This window comes from Solea senegalensis, unplaced genomic scaffold (assembly GCF_019176455.1).
Source record: "Solea senegalensis isolate Sse05_10M unplaced genomic scaffold, IFAPA_SoseM_1 scf7180000013955, whole genome shotgun sequence".
Taxonomy (NCBI): Eukaryota; Metazoa; Chordata; class Actinopteri; order Pleuronectiformes; family Soleidae; genus Solea; species Solea senegalensis.
In genome coordinates this window covers 203287-219330 of record NW_025320924.1, presented here as the reverse complement: position 1 = coordinate 219330, position 16044 = coordinate 203287, and the positions used below count along the sequence as shown (strand labels likewise).

General features: G+C 37.7%; 3 protein-coding genes and 1 long non-coding RNA gene across 4 annotated transcripts; 3 read left to right on the top strand and 1 right to left on the bottom strand.

The window, feature by feature from the left end:
• Nucleotides 1–276: 276 nt before the first annotated feature.
• Nucleotides 277–2112, top strand: LOC122760695 (heme-binding protein 1-like). The gene is made up of 7 exons (XM_044015844.1): nucleotides 277–361; nucleotides 511–570; nucleotides 758–836; nucleotides 935–1055; nucleotides 1207–1334; nucleotides 1538–1701; nucleotides 1825–2112. Coding segments are annotated over exons 1-7 (627 nt in total). The 5' UTR covers nucleotides 277–359; the 3' UTR covers nucleotides 1898–2112.
• A 383-nt stretch (nucleotides 2113–2495) lies between these two features.
• Nucleotides 2496–4233, top strand: LOC122760693 (heme-binding protein 1-like). The gene is made up of 7 exons (XM_044015843.1): nucleotides 2496–2580; nucleotides 2730–2789; nucleotides 2977–3055; nucleotides 3154–3274; nucleotides 3428–3555; nucleotides 3665–3828; nucleotides 3946–4233. Coding segments are annotated over exons 1-7 (627 nt in total). The 5' UTR covers nucleotides 2496–2578; the 3' UTR covers nucleotides 4019–4233.
• On the bottom strand, nucleotides 3664–13918 carry LOC122760697. The gene is made up of 2 exons (XR_006358472.1): nucleotides 13870–13918; nucleotides 3664–3769 (listed from the first exon to the last, which is right to left on the bottom strand). It is a non-coding gene; the product is annotated as an uncharacterized LOC122760697 (long non-coding RNA).
• Nucleotides 12504–14339, top strand: LOC122760696 (heme-binding protein 1-like). The gene is made up of 7 exons (XM_044015845.1): nucleotides 12504–12588; nucleotides 12738–12797; nucleotides 12985–13063; nucleotides 13162–13282; nucleotides 13434–13561; nucleotides 13765–13928; nucleotides 14052–14339. Coding segments are annotated over exons 1-7 (627 nt in total). The 5' UTR covers nucleotides 12504–12586; the 3' UTR covers nucleotides 14125–14339.
• Nucleotides 14340–16044: the final 1705 nt, after the last annotated feature.

Genomic DNA, 16044 nt, shown 5'->3' with positions numbered 1-16044 from the left:
ATCTCCAAAAAGAACCAAAGTAACACAAAGATCAAGTGTTGTTGTTTTTTTGTTGTCTTTGTCTTTCTTTAGGAGTAATCCTGGACTCAGTAGTTCCTGCTTTAGTGAGAGTACCTCAGAAGAACTCTACAGAAATGGGTTACTACATCATATACTTACCACTCCCAGCTGAATATCAGCAATATCCCCCCACCCCTCATATCAGTGATACACTGCACATTTATAATGTATACAGTTTTATTCAGTTAATGCAGGGGAGTGGCCAATTTTTTCCTGATCAAAAATGAAATAAATAGCCGCCTTGGCCGAGACTGCAATGTTCCAGTTTTTGAAACACACGGACACAGCATTCATTCACAATGTAAGTATATTTCCTGATTTTCTTGGACAACAAAAGTAATAAGAGGTTTTGTGTGTGAATTAAGATGAACTTTTTTGTCTCCCCTCTTTTAACTGAATGAAGAAAATGATCTTATGAGCTGATTGAAACTTTACATTTGTGTGTCTCAGGATTTATTTTTCAGGGCTTGTTGTCTGTCTGCTGGTGCTGACAGCTGAGGCTTATGTTGAGTAAGAAAACTGAATTTAATCATCCTTTTAACAGATTGCTGTATGTGACCATAACTTATGGAGTAACAGAGGTTGCTCTGAAATCTAGGTGTCAAAAATGATTCAACTGAAGAAAACTTTGGCTTCATAACTCAGACTAACAGCTACATCAGTGCCATTTTTAATGTTTCCCTTTGCAATTTCACAGATCTGGCTCTGAGGCTTTCTGTGCTGATGCAAAGCAGTGCTTAGTGTATAATGTGACCTGTAAAACAGATGATTATGAGGTGAGTGTCTCTCAGCAAAATAAAAAAATACCTTTAAACACTTCAGGTGCCTGACACTTTTTAAAAATCCACTCCACTATGTTTTCTTTGTGTCCCAGGTGCGTAGCTATGAATCTGTCTATGTAGCTGCAACACTAGTGAACGCCTCAACCCTGGAGGAGGCACAGATGATTGGATACCCACGATTACTTGCCTATTTTAACGGTTCCAATGACATGGGTACGTACTCACATGTCTCATTTATTTATGAATTACCCTTCACAAAACTGATTTTGTATATGTTTCTACTTTTGTCAGCTGTTGTGTTTATAATGTGATTCAAGTTTTTGAAAATTAAAAAACAAAAAACCTTTCAATTGTCTTTCTTTAGGAGTAAGCATAGACCCAGTAGCTCCTGGTCTTGTGATAGTACCTCACAACAAGGAACCTGAGTACTTCATACAGATAGCACTCCCAGCTGAATATCAGCAAGAGCCCCCCCTTCCTACTGACAATTCTGTAAGTGGTATATATATGTATACATATATATATATGTACATATATGTACATATATATATGTATATGTATATGTATATATATATATACATATATATATATATATATATATATACATATATGTGTCATAATTGTTTTAGTTATGTTTGTGTTGATTCTGTGACATTTACAATAGGCTCTGATAGATAACGTAAGTTTTCTTGCAGGTGTTTGTCACTTATACACCACCCACAACATTTTATGTAGTGGGATATCATGGAAAGAAAACAGACCAAAAAGAACGAAAGACAATTGAGAGTCTGTCTCGTGACCTTGACTCTGCTGGTGCAAGCTACATTAAGGAATACCATTTTTCTGCTACATACATCAAGTAAACAATTACTCACTCATAATCACACAGAATAATGAAGAGAAAAAGTAAATATTTGAACATTTGGTGATGATTATATGCTTTCTCCCTCTCTCTCTCTGTATTTGTGTGCATTCATTTCAGGCCAGGGCCGGCTAGAAACATGTACAATGAGGTGGCGTTTTATGTTATGGATGAGCCTGTGTGTGAGGATTGAACATGGGAGTCCTGCAAGTACAACATAAATGATCAGCTGTGGTAGCTGGGATTTTTGTTTCACTACTGCTTCAAGTCATTATGTGTCTTATACATAACCTTCCAGTGACAACCCAAATAAATAACTTTATATGGACCAAATATACCACAGTGATGATGGTTTTAAACTAGTTTGTTTGATGGTTTCCTGTCCAATAAAGTTACTTTTTAAATTCATTTCTTGTTGTGATTTTTTTGGCTGATCCACTTCAATGGATTCATTATAAATGTACCAAAGCAACTGGTTTTGCAATCAAAATAAGGCCTGTAAAGTACATGATATCACAGTCACAAAACTGCTGGTCTGAAACATGTTACACAACCCTGTAAAGTTGCTTCTTCAGGTGCAATGAAAATGCTACCTCGCTAAATGGCTGGATAGATGGAGCTTTATCAATATAACACCTTTTTTTTATTCAAATGTATATTTGATTTGTTCCACAACGCAGGTATATCTGCAGGTACAGTCAAGCCTGTTTCTCTTATTAGTGATACACTGTACATTTATAATTTATACAGTTTTATTCAGTTAATGCAGGGGAGTGGCCAATTTTTCCCTGATCAAAAATGAAATAAATAGCCGCCTTGGCCGAGACTGCAATGTTCCAGTTTTTGAAACACACGGACACAGCATTCATTCACAATGTAAGTATATTTCCTGATTTTCTTGGACAACAAAAGTAATAAGAGGTTTTGTGTGTGAATTAAGATGAACTTTATTGTCTCCCCTCTTTTAACTGAATGAAGAAAATGATCTTATGAGCTGATTGAAACTTTACATTTGTGTGTCCCAGGATTTATTTTTCAGGGCTTGTTGTCTGTCTGCTGGTGCTGACAGCTGAGGCTTATGTTGAGTAAGAAAACTGAATTTAATCATCCTTTTAACAGATTGCTGTATGTGACCATAACTTATGGAGTAACAGAGGTTGCTCTGAAATCTAGGTGTCAAAAATGATTCAACTGAAGAAAACTTTGGCTTCATAACTCAGACTAACAGCTGCATCAGTGCCATTTTTAATGTTTCCCTTTGTAATTTCACAGATCTGGCTCTGAGGCTTTCTGTGCTGATGCAAAGCAGTGCTTAGTGTATAATGTGACCTGTAAAACAGATGATTATGAGGTGAGTGTCTCTCAGCAAAATAAAAAAATACCTTTAAACACTTCAGGTGCCTGACACTTTTTAAAAATCCACTCCGCTATATTTTCTTTGTGTCCCAGGTGCGTAGCTATGAATCTGTCAAAGTAGCTTCAACAATAGTGAGAGCTCCAACCCTGGAGGAGGCACAGATGATTGGATACCCACGATTACTTGATTATTTTAAGGGTTCCAATGACATGGGTACGTACTCATGTGTCTCATTTATTTATGAATTACCCTTCACAAAACTGATTTTGTATATGTTTTTACTTTTGTCTGCTTTTGTGTTTATAATGTGATCTGAGTTTTTGAAAATTAAAAAAACAGAAAAACATTTTAATTGTCTTTCTTTAGGAGTAAGCATAGACCCAGTAGCTCCTGCTTTTATGATAGTACCTCACAAGAAAGACTCTGACTACTTCATACAGTTAGCACTCCCACCTGAATATCAGCAAGAGCCCCCCATTCCTACTGATGATTTGGTAAGTATACATATATATATATATATATATATATATATATGTAACTATGTTTGTTCTATTCTGTGACATTTACAATAGGCTCTGATAGATAACAGAAGTTTTCTTGCAGGTGTTTTTCATACACTCACTACCCACCATATATTATGTAAGGGGATATCATGGAAAGAAAACAGGCGAAAATGACCAAAAGGAAAGTAAGAGTCTGTCTCATGACCTTGACTCTGCTGGTGCAAGCTACATTAAGGAATACCATTTTTCTGCTATATACAACAGGTAAACAATTACTCACTCATAATCACACATAAAGAGAAAAATTAAACATTTGAATATTTGGTGATGATTATATGCTTTCTCCCTCTCTCTCTCTGTATTTGTGTGCATTCATTTCAGGCCAGGGCCAGAAGGAAACATGTACAATGAGGTTGCGTTTATTGTTATGGATGAGCCTGTGTGTGAGGATTGAACATGGGAGTCCTGCAAGTACAACATAAATGATCAGCTGTGGTAGCTGGGATTTTTGTTTCACTACTGCTTCAAGTCATTATGTGTCTTATACATAACCTTCCAGTGACAAGCCAAATAAATAACTTTATATGGACCAAATATACCACAGTGATGATGGTTTTAAACTAGTTTGTTTGATGGTTTCCTGTCCAATAAAGTTACCTTTTAAATTAATTTCTTGTTGTGATTTTTTTTGCTGATCCACTTCAATGGATTCATTATAAATGTACCAAAGCAGCTGGCTTTGCAATCAAAATAAGGCCTGTAAAGTACATGATATTACAGTCACAAAACTGCTGGTCTGAAACATGTTACACAACCCTGTCGCTGCTTCAGGTGCAATGAAAATGCTAGCGAGCTCGATGGCTGGATAGATAAAGCTTTATCAATATAACACCTTTTTTTCATTCAAATGTATATTTGATTTGTTCCACAACACAGGTATATCTGCAGGTACAGTCAAGTCTGTTTCTCATATTAGTGATACACTGTACATTTATAATTCATACAGTTTTATTCAGTTTATGCAGGGGGGTGGCCATTTTTTTCATAATCAAAGATGAATTAAAAAGCTGAACACACAGACAGAGACTGCAGTTTATACGTCGTTTTCTCAGTCGCTTTGGTGCTTTTCTCACATCACTATTAACATTTGCCCAGCAGTTAGTGCATTTCTCAAAACAATTAGTGCAAACTGCACAACTCAGTGGATAACCTGCATTAGCACGTCACTTGCTCAAAATGGATAATCCATTCATCAAAAGCAAGTATTCATGTCAATGAAACTGCCAGTGTTATCAAAATGAGAAGTCTTGACACAGAAAATGCTCAAGACAGCACTATACACTACTTGTACAGCCATTTGAAAACTACAGTAAGGTTACACATTGCTGTAGTCAGGGGAGTAAGTGAGTACAAGACACTGAATCCGTACATTTCACATTTTTACTGTATATTTTTGCAATTCTCTAGCATTGTGCAAAAGAAAAATACAATACAGTCACTTATTTACAACAAACATAAGAAAACCCTTTTGGTAGAGCTGTGCACAAATGCGAGGTTGTAATTCAATCCTATGTGGTAATGCACAGTAAACATCAGATGTTTGATTACTGTCTAATACTATACATACTTGTCCTCCCTACGAAATGTTTGAATGATTGAATTCACAGTGGTTCTTCCAACATTTGGTTGCACCCTCCGACCAGCCTCAGCCATTGTGAGACAGTAATTGACAACATGGTCCACAACTGTAGCCCTAATTTCATTAGGAATCTGCCTATGTATTTGGCCTCTTCTCCCTCTTCCCCTGTTTTGTCCCCGTTCTTCTTCCTCCCCATATCCTCACCCCTCTTCCACGATGCTGACCTTCCATTTGTGTCACAGAATAGTAGAAAAGGTAGACACTATGTCCTGCTCGGTTCATATATGCTTGCCAAGTGAGGGTTCATGGGATTCATCCCTGAGTGACTGTGAACAAGTGGCTTTTCATTGGTTACACCTCCTCGTGAGTGAAAGCTGAAGTTAACCTGAGAGCAATTGTTCAATTTAGGAGACATTTCCAGGAAAAAAATCATAAAGAAAGCTATAAAATTTGCTTGACAGAATTTGATAACGAAAAGTCATACTTTACTATGTCTTCCAAAATGAGACAAAAAAGTAAAAGGTTAATATTCAAGTCAATTCAATTCAATTCAATTCAATTCAATTCAATTCAATTTTATTTGTATAGCGCCAAATCATACATTATCTCAAGGCACTGTACATAGACAACATCAAAGAGAGCAGAGAACCCCAACAGTTCACACTATGAGCAAGCACTAGGCATCAGTGGAGAGAAAAAACTCCTTCTTAACAGGAAGAAATCTCTGACAGAACCAGGCTCAGAGATGTGCAGTCATCTGCCTCAACCGGTTGGGGTGAAAGGAAAAATGGGGGACAGTGGAGAGGTGGGGGACAGAAAATGGGGGGAGAGAAAGGACAAGAGGGAGATGAGATAGAGACAGAAGAGAGAGAGGGAGACCAGCAGCAGATACACAACAACTGTATCAGGTTACAAGTTTATACAGTTACTGATATCGACTTTTTAAATATAAAATAATAATAATGGTGATGATAAACGTAGCCCCGAAAACTGGATCTTGATCCTACAACCTGCATGATGAGAATACAGAGAGAGAGAGAGAGGGAAGGAAGGAAAGACACAAACTAGGGAGAGAAAGAGACAAGATTAATGACATATAAAAAGTCATAATCATATCCTGAGTGTGAGAGAGTGAATGTGCGTGTACCACAGCAAAATCCCCCAGCAGTTTAGTTCTATAGCAGCATAACTAAGAGATGGTCCAGGGTTCCCTGAACCAGCTCTAACTATAAGCTTTATCAAAAAGGAAAGTTTTAAGTTTAACTTTAAATACAGAGAGAGTATCCGCCTCCCGAACTATCATTGGAAGCTGGTTCCACAGGAGAGGAGCCTGGTAACTAAAGGCTCTGCCTCCCATTCTACTCTTACAGACTCTGGGAACCACAAGTAAACCTGTACTTTGTGACCTAAGTGGTCTATTAGGGTGATAGGGTAAGACTAGGTCTTTCAGGTATGAAGGGGCCTGACCATTAAGTGCTTTGTACGTGAGGAGGAGGATTTTAAATTTAATTCTAAACTGTACGGGGAGCCAGTGTAGAGAAGCTAACACTGGAGTTATATGGTCTCTCTTTCTAGATCCTGTCAGAACTCGTGCTGCAGCATTTTGAATTAACTGAAGGATTCTAACAGACTTGTTAGAACATCCTGATAATAAGGAGTTACAGTAATCTAATCTAGATGTAACAAAAGCATGAACTCGTTTTTCAGCATCCTGTAAAGACAGAATGTTTCTAATTTTCATAATGTTCCGCAGGTGGAAGAAGGCTGTTCTGGAAATTAGTTTTATGTGTGAATCAAAAGACATTTCCTGGTCAAAAGTAACTCCAAGGTTCCTCACAGTGGAACTGGAAGCCAGGGTGATGTCATCTAAAGTGATAATGTGATCAGAAAGTTTTTCTCTGAGGTGTTTAGGGCCAAGTATAATGACCTCAGTTTAAAAGTAGAAAGTTACAGGTCATCCAGGACTTAATGTCTCTGAGACATTCCTGGAGTTGAACAACCTGATTTATTCACCGGCCTCATCGATAAATATAGCTGTGCGTTATCTGCTGTGTGTTATCTCTAAAAAAGTTCATAAAGTCATCACTGCTCAGTGTTAAAGGAATACAGACAGACAGACGACTTTATTGATCCCTTTGGGAGGTTCCCTCGGAGAAAATTAACTGAATAAATGGTTCAGTGGACCTGTGGCTCTGTGTCAGCCTGGCTACAGTGCTGAAAAGAAATCTATGATTATTCTTATTTTCTTCAATTAGAGAAGAATAATAGGCAACTCTAGCTTTGTGTAGGGCTTTTTTGTAAGCTACAAAACCATCTTTCCAGGCTATATGAAGTTCCTCTAGGTTACTGGAACGCCATTTTCTTTCTAATCTACGTAACGTCTGTTTAAGAGCACGAGTATTGGAGTTAAACCATGGTGCTCATCTCATCTGATTCACCACTTTCTTTTTCAGAGGGGCAACACAATCTAATGTAGTACGCAGTGAGGCTGCTGTACTATCAACAAGGTTATCTATGAGGGCGGGAGTAAAATCACAAAAGGTACCTTCAGATGTACTGACATATGGCACCGAGTTAAATAAAGGTTGCACTGTCTCTTTGAATGTATTAATATTATTATCAGACGGGCACCGGCTGTAGCTGTATTTCTTATTTATGTTATTGTAGTTCATTATTGTACAATTAAATGTGAGTAAATAATGATCAGTAAGGAGAGGGTTTTGAAGAACTATGTTTAAGTTATCAATATCAATACCATAAGTTAAAACAAGGTCGAGGATGTGATTAAGGCAATGAGTTGGTTTATTAATGTGTTGAATAAAACCTATTGATTCCAACAGCGAGTTAAATGCGTAGCTAAGACTATCATGGTCAACATCTACATGGATTTTGAAATCCCCTACAATTATGATTTTATCTGTTTTAAGCACGAACTCAGATAAGAACTCAGAGAACTCTGATAGGAACTCTGAATAAGGTGCAGGTGGACGATAAACTGTGACTATTATAATTGGTTTCTGTGATTTACAACTAGGATGAGATTAAGAATACCTTAATTGAATACCTTAAGAATAAGGTATTCAAACGATGAATATCCTGGTTTGGGCTTGGGATTGATTAATAATCTAGTATTAAAAATGGCTGCTACACCTCCTCCTCGGCCTGAGCTTCTAGGTATATGGGTATTAGCATGAGTGGGTGGAGTTGACTCATTTAGACTGACGTAATCGTCTTCATGTAACCAAGTTTCAGTTACACCGAATAAATCAATACAATTGTCAGAGATAAGATCATTTATTAAAACAGATTTTGAGGAGAGAGACCTTATATTTAATAGTCCACATTTGAAAGTGGTATTATTTGACTCTATTTTATTGTTGGTATTAATCTTTATCAAGTTAGAATGTCTATGTCTGTTTGTTATTGATTTATTTACTTAATTTACTTTAGTTTTCACTTTCGTAGGTCGAGGGGCAGACACAGTCTCTATGGGGTTTTTAATGCTCGAAAATAAGCACATAGAAGCATGAAAGACTGCAACTCTGTGTCCTGGTCTCAACTCTGGATTGTCATGGGTTTCTAATAAAATGCCCTAAGCTGCTAGATAAGAGAGCTGCTCCATCCAAAGTGGGATGGACGCCGTCTCTCCTCATGAGACCAGGTTTCCCCCAGAAGTTGATTTGATTTGATATTATTTGAAAGGGACCATGTGCAATTAAAAACATAAATGTCACCATTTGATGCATTACACCAGAGTTAGTGCAGAATTATCTGCAGTCCCTACCTAAAGATAAATACAACACAGGTAAAACATCAAATATCACTCAGCAGGTAATCATGTAGTCAAGTTTTGCCAGTTATCTGAAAACCCAATGTTGTTTTCGTGGAGGATGCTGCGGAGGATGCTGCTGCTTTAATAGTATTTTATTATTATTCAATTATACCGGTATATTATATTATATAGATAGAACAAGATATTTAGTTGGTTTATTAAAAATGCTTTTCAGTAAAAGTCAATAACAATAACTCCAATAACAAATGATAATTTTATTCAAAATGTATTTATTCAAAATGCTTGAGTCAACAATTCCTGTAATGAATGAACAGCACAATGAAAGAAAGCTCAGCTAGCACTACCCTCGCCTCGGACAGCTGTTTTGTGCTTCTCTGTGTCCAGGTGGATTTTCAGATCTCTTGCACCTCCATTGGACACCGAGACATATGTGCCTGCTTTGCACACTGTGCACAAGGCTTCCCATTTGTCTCGACCCGATCTGAAAGCCGGGAAACTCTTTAGCAATTCGTCGGTAAACGAGCACTTGCGCTTCGGCATGTTGCTTGCGTATGACTGACAGTCACGTTGTCTATGTTCTGATTAATAGGGCTGACAGCATAGGGGCGGGGATTAGGCTACGTCGCACGCAGCGCCGTGGGCAGTGCCCTAGTGCATGTAAATGTAATGGTCCAAAGAAGGTAATTTTAAAAACCAGGACATTTCCTCACTTTCTAAAAATAACCCGGGACACCCGGGACAGGACGTGAAATACGGACATGTCCCGGGAAATACGGACGTATGGTCACCCTAATTTAGCTTCTATGGCGCGGAGCCGAGTTTCTACTTCACTAAGCTTCGCCTCCACCCTAGCCAGCAAGCTACATTTTATACAAGTACTTTTATCGCTCAAGGAGGCAGAGGAGTAACTAAACATGTGGCACACAACACAGGAGAGAGCAGGAGAAGGAGAGGGAGAGAGAGAAGCCATCGCTGCTACGCTAACTTTACGCTAGCAAAGAAAGAAACACCGCACGTGATCTACGTAAACGATAGAGTTTAAGCAAAAGTAGCGGGTGAAAGTATTAGTCTTAGTACTAGTATTAGTAATAAAACGAGTGTTTGTTCAGTGAAACGATAGTTCTAGTAGACATAAAACTGCAGAGAGCACAGGAGACACACAGCGGAACATCAGTGGAAGCACAGGAAGTGACACAATACGTTACCGCCCCTCGGATGTTGTCCAATATGTGACAAAAAAGTCTGACTCCTCTCCAACTAAGTGTATTAATGCAAGAAACCTGTTTCTCATATCAGTGATACACTGTACATTTATATTTATATATTTATACACATCGACAGAGTTTATTAGCATGTCCCCTGTCTTCAGTTATTTGTATATGTCTGTATACGTATCCTTATGTGTGTGAATAAACTGAAACTATTAACACCTTTTTCATTCAAATGTATATTTGATTTGTTAAAATGTACAGGTGTCCCTGAAGGTATTCCACCACCTCTACCCCACCCACCCCTACAGAAAATAGCATACAGTCAAATGTGTTTTTCATATGAGTAATATCAAATTTGTATTCTTGATACAGCTTATTCAGGGGAGTGGCCAATTTTTCTAAACTGAATTGGAAAATTCATGCCCCCTTGGGCGAGACTGCAATGTTCCAGTTTCTGAACACACTGACATGGCAACAGTACTGCAATTTATACGTCGTCTCCGTCGACTTCTAGGTCAAAGACCGGGGAAGACATTTTGGTGCATGCACAGAACGCCAAGTCTGACTCCAGTCCAACTCCAGTCCAACTAAGCGTATACATGCAAGAAAACCACCGTGTGTCAGTGCATGTTATGTGCATGTAGCAAAGAAAGCACAGGATCTCCACATGCATCATAAGGATGTAGACATATACCAAAATAACTCCGTCTTCCGTCCTCGTTTGGACCAAAACTTCCACAAAATTCAACTTGTGCTAAAGCGATAGTTAGCATTGTAGGCGTGTTTGTAGCATCAGACATGTGACTTTATTCAGTGGTGGATGGATTTAAGAATTTAATTAAAGCATTGGAACCACACTACCAAATACCAAGCAGGTCACATCTTACTACAATGGTGTTTCCTTCCATGAATGATAATTTAATTGGAGGTCAGGTGATCTTAACCACAGATTGCTGGACCTTCAGAGCAACACAGAGCTACATGACTCTCTATGACTTATCTTCTCTTTACAGTTAGCTTCCAATTGACTGGTTATTGTTACAATTGTATTGTTAAAAAACATTTTCAATTTGAGGCCTCAATGTGGTACATTGCAAACAAATGATGGACATTATATCACTCAACACCATGTCGACAATTGAAATGGGAATAAAAGTATTTAATGAGTAATCAGGATGTAAAAACCAAGGATCTAAACTAGACAAATCTAAAAATGGCAGACCCATCTGTGCTCAATGAAAGAAAAACAAAGATTGAGAATAGAATAGAATTATAACGTTGAAATTGAAAATCAATGGGCTATATATATAATCCCTAAACACTATTTCTGTTTGGAAAATGATCTTATGAGCTAATTGAAACTTTACATTTGTGTCCCAGGATTTATTTTTTGTCTGCTGGTATTGACAGCTGAGGCTAAAGTTGGGTAAGAAAACTGAATTTAATCATCCTTTTAACAGGTTGCTGTATTTGATCCTAACTTATGGAGTAACAGAGGTTGCTCTGATCTGCATCAGTGCCATTCGTAATAAATCCTCATTATAATTTCACAGACGCAGCTCTCTGCCTGTCTGTTCTGAGGGAAAGCAGTGCTTACCATTTGATGTGATCTGTGAAACGCTTACAAGGTGATATAAATAAATAAAAAAAGTTAATAAAACAAAAAGTGTGCTTTCAAAAACTCCATGTTTTCTTTGTGTGTCCCATTTGTGTCACTATAAATCTTTAAACCTGGTTGCAACTATAGTGAAATCCTGCACCATGGCTGATGCATCGATTAAGGGATTCCTACGATTACGTGCCTATTTCAGTGGTTCCAATGACAAGGGTACATACTCATGTGTCTCATTTATTTATCATATACCTTTCATGAAACTGGTTTTCTCCTTGACATGAAGATGTTGTCATGAAAGAGTGGCTTGTGCACAAGAATAAGTATGCGTGAGCACAGAACACACAACACAAACAATAAGAGAAACAACTATGTAACAATGACAATAATTGAGTAGAATTGTTTTAAATCTCCAAAAAGAACCAAAGTAACACAAAGATCAAGTGTTGTTGTTTTTTTGTTGTCTTTGTCTTTCTTTAGGAGTAATCCTGGACTCAGTAGTTCCTGCTTTAGTGAGAGTACCTCAGAAGAACTCTACAGAAATGGGTTACTACATCATATACTTACCACTCCCAGCTGAATATCAGCAATATCCCCCCACCCCTCATATCAGTGATACACTGCACATTTATAATGTATACAGTTTTATTCAGTTAATGCAGGGGAGTGGCCAATTTTTTCCTGATCAAAAATGAAATAAATAGCCGCCTTGGCCGAGACTGCAATGTTCCAGTTTTTGAAACACACGGACACAGCATTCATTCACAATGTAAGTATATTTCCTGATTTTCTTGGACAACAAAAGTAATAAGAGGTTTTGTGTGTGAATTAAGATGAACTTTTTTGTCTCCCCTCTTTTAACTGAATGAAGAAAATGATCTTATGAGCTGATTGAAACTTTACATTTGTGTGTCTCAGGATTTATTTTTCAGGGCTTGTTGTCTGTCTGCTGGTGCTGACAGCTGAGGCTTATGTTGAGTAAGAAAACTGAATTTAATCATCCTTTTAACAGATTGCTGTATGTGACCATAACTTATGGAGTAACAGAGGTTGCTCTGAAATCTAGGTGTCAAAAATGATTCAACTGAAGAAAACTTTGGCTTCATAACTCAGACTAACAGCTGCATCAGTGCCATTTTTAATGTTTCCCTTTGTAATTTCACAGATCTGGCTCTGAGGCTTTCTGTGCTGATGCAAAGCAGTGCTTAGTGTATAATGTGACCTGTAAAACAGATGATTATGAGGTGAGTGTCTCTCAGCAAAATAAAAAAATACCTTTAAACACTTCAGGTGCCTGACACTTTTTAAAAATCCACTCCACTATGTTTTCTTTGTGTCCCAGGTGCGTAGCTATGAATCTGTCTATGTAGCTGCAACAATAGTGAACGCCTCAACCCTGGAGGAGGCACAGATGATTGGATACCCACGATTACTTGCCTATTTTAACGGTTCCAATGACATGGGTACGTACTCACATGTCTCATTTATTTATGAATTACCCTTCACAAAACTGATTTTGTATATGTTTCTACTTTTGTCAGCTGTTGTGTTTATAATGTGATTCAAGTTTTTGAAAATTAAAAAACAAAAAACCTTTCAATTGTCTTTCTTTAGGAGTAAGCATAGACCCAGTAGCTCCTGGTCTTGTGATAGTACCTCACAACAAGGAACCTGAGTACTTCATACAGATAGCACTCCCAGCTGAATATCAGCAAGAGCCCCCCCTTCCTACTGACAATTCTGTAAGTGGTATATATATGTATACATATATATATATGTACATATATGTACATATATATATGTATATGTATATGTATATATATATATACATATATATATATATATATATATATACATATATGTGTCATAATTGTTTTAGTTATGTTTGTGTTGATTCTGTGACATTTACAATAGGCTCTGATAGATAACGTAAGTTTTCTTGCAGGTGTTTGTCACTTATACACCACCCACAACATTTTATGTAGTGGGATATCATGGAAAGAAAACAGACCAAAAAGAACGAAAGACAATTGAGAGTCTGTCTCGTGACCTTGACTCTGCTGGTGCAAGCTACATTAAGGAATACCATTTTTCTGCTACATACATCAAGTAAACAATTACTCACTCATAATCACACAGAATAATGAAGAGAAAAAGTAAATATTTGAACATTTGGTGATGATTATATGCTTTCTCCCTCTCTCTCTCTGTATTTGTGTGCATTCATTTCAGGCCAGGGCCGGCTAGAAACATGTACAATGAGGTGGCGTTTTATGTTATGGATGAGCCTGTGTGTGAGGATTGAACATGGGAGTCCTGCAAGTACAACATAAATGATCAGCTGTGGTAGCTGGGATTTTTGTTTCACTACTGCTTCAAGTCATTATGTGTCTTATACATAACCTTCCAGTGACAACCCAAATAAATAACTTTATATGGACCAAATATACCACAGTGATGATGGTTTTAAACTAGTTTGTTTGATGGTTTCCTGTCCAATAAAGTTACTTTTTAAATTCATTTCTTGTTGTGATTTTTTTGGCTGATCCACTTCAATGGATTCATTATAAATGTACCAAAGCAGCTGGCTTTGCAATCAAAATAAGGCCTGTAAAGTACATGATATCACAGTCACAAAACTGCTGGTCTGAAACATGTTACACAACCCTGTCGCTGCTTCAGGTGCAATGAAAATGCTACCTCGCTAAATGGCTGGATAGATGGAGCTTTATCAATATAACACCTTTTTTTATTCAAATGTATATTTGATTTGTTCCACAACGCAGGTATATCTGCAGGTACAGTCAAGCCTGTTTCTCTTATTAGTGATACACTGTACATTTAATTTATACAGTTTTATTCAGTTTATGCAGGGGGGTGGCCATTTTTTTCATAATCAAAAATGAATTAAAAAGCTGAACACACAGACAGAGACTGCATTTTATACCTCGTCTCCTTCTACTTCAAGGTCAAAGACCGGGGAAGAAATGTTGGTGCATGCTCAGAACGCCAAGTCTGCCTCCTGTCCAACTATAAGCGAATAAATGCAAGAAAACCACAGGGCGCATGTTATGTGCCCTTAAGACCGTGTTGCACTCTACAGCTCTTGAATCATTTGGTGTCCCTGTACGCTAACATCAAGCTTGGTTTGATGAGAATGATGCAGAGATCCAAGCACTCTTCAGTGAAAAACATTGTCTGTATAAAGAGTACCTGAAGGACAGCAGCTCATGATCAAATAAAGCTGCCTTTCTCAAAATCTGGAGGCTTGTCCAGGAGAGACAGAGCTATGCAAGATATCTGGCTGTGTGCAAAAGCTGCAGAGATTCAATCCTATGCTGACGGCAGAAACATCAAATGCTTCTATGATGCACTCAAGCAGGTCTATGGTCCACAACACTCTGGAACTTCACCTCTCCTGAGTGCAGATGGAACAACACTCCTCACAGAGAAGCTAAAATCCTTGCAAGGTAGGCTAAGCACTTTAATTCAGTCCTCAATCAGCCATCCAGCATGAATGAGGAGACAATTACAAGATTGCCTCAAATTGAAATAAATCACTGCCTTGCTGCTCCACCCTAAATTGAGGAAACCAAGAAAGCCATAAACCTCCTCTCATCTGATAAAGCTCCAGGGTCTGATGCCAACCTAGCAGTTATCTACAAGGCCGGAGGGTCTCGTCTAGTTGAGAAACTGACTGACTTTTTCTAATCCATGTGGATCTTAGAAGGATGTAGACGTAACTACGAAAACAACTCCATTAACACAAACAACTCCTCCGTCCTCATTTGGAGCAAACTTCCACACAATTCAACTTGTGCTAAAGCGATAACTAGCACTGTAGGCATGTTTGTAGCATCATCCAGTCGTGGAAAACAAACAATTTAAGAATTTATTTAACGTATTGCAACCACGGTACTAAATACCAAGCCGGTGTTTCCTTCCATTAACGATAATGTTATTGGTGGTCAGTGTATCTTAACAGATTAGAGCAACACAGAGCTACATGACTCTATGACTTCTCTTCTTTTTACAGTTAGCTTCCAATTGAATGGTTATTGTTACATTTATATTGTTAATAAATTATTTATATTTGAGCAAATGATGGACATTATATCACTCCACACCATAGACGATCAAAATTGGAATAAAAAAAATAATGAGTACTCATGACATAAAAACCAAGGATCCTAGACTAAACTAGACAAGTCTAAAAATGACGGAC

Coding starts and splice junctions, on each gene's coding strand:
- LOC122760695 (XM_044015844.1), top strand. Junction 571..757: donor ACAGCTGAGGCTTATGTTGA/GTAAGAAAACTG, acceptor GCAATTTCACAG/ATCTGGCTCTGAGGCTTTCT. Junction 1,056..1,206: donor TAACGGTTCCAATGACATGG/GTACGTACTCAC, acceptor GTCTTTCTTTAG/GAGTAAGCATAGACCCAGTA.
- LOC122760693 (XM_044015843.1), top strand. Junction 2,790..2,976: donor ACAGCTGAGGCTTATGTTGA/GTAAGAAAACTG, acceptor GTAATTTCACAG/ATCTGGCTCTGAGGCTTTCT. Junction 3,275..3,427: donor TAAGGGTTCCAATGACATGG/GTACGTACTCAT, acceptor GTCTTTCTTTAG/GAGTAAGCATAGACCCAGTA.
- LOC122760696 (XM_044015845.1), top strand. Junction 12,798..12,984: donor ACAGCTGAGGCTTATGTTGA/GTAAGAAAACTG, acceptor GTAATTTCACAG/ATCTGGCTCTGAGGCTTTCT. Junction 13,929..14,051: donor TTTTCTGCTACATACATCAA/GTAAACAATTAC, acceptor CATTCATTTCAG/GCCAGGGCCGGCTAGAAACA.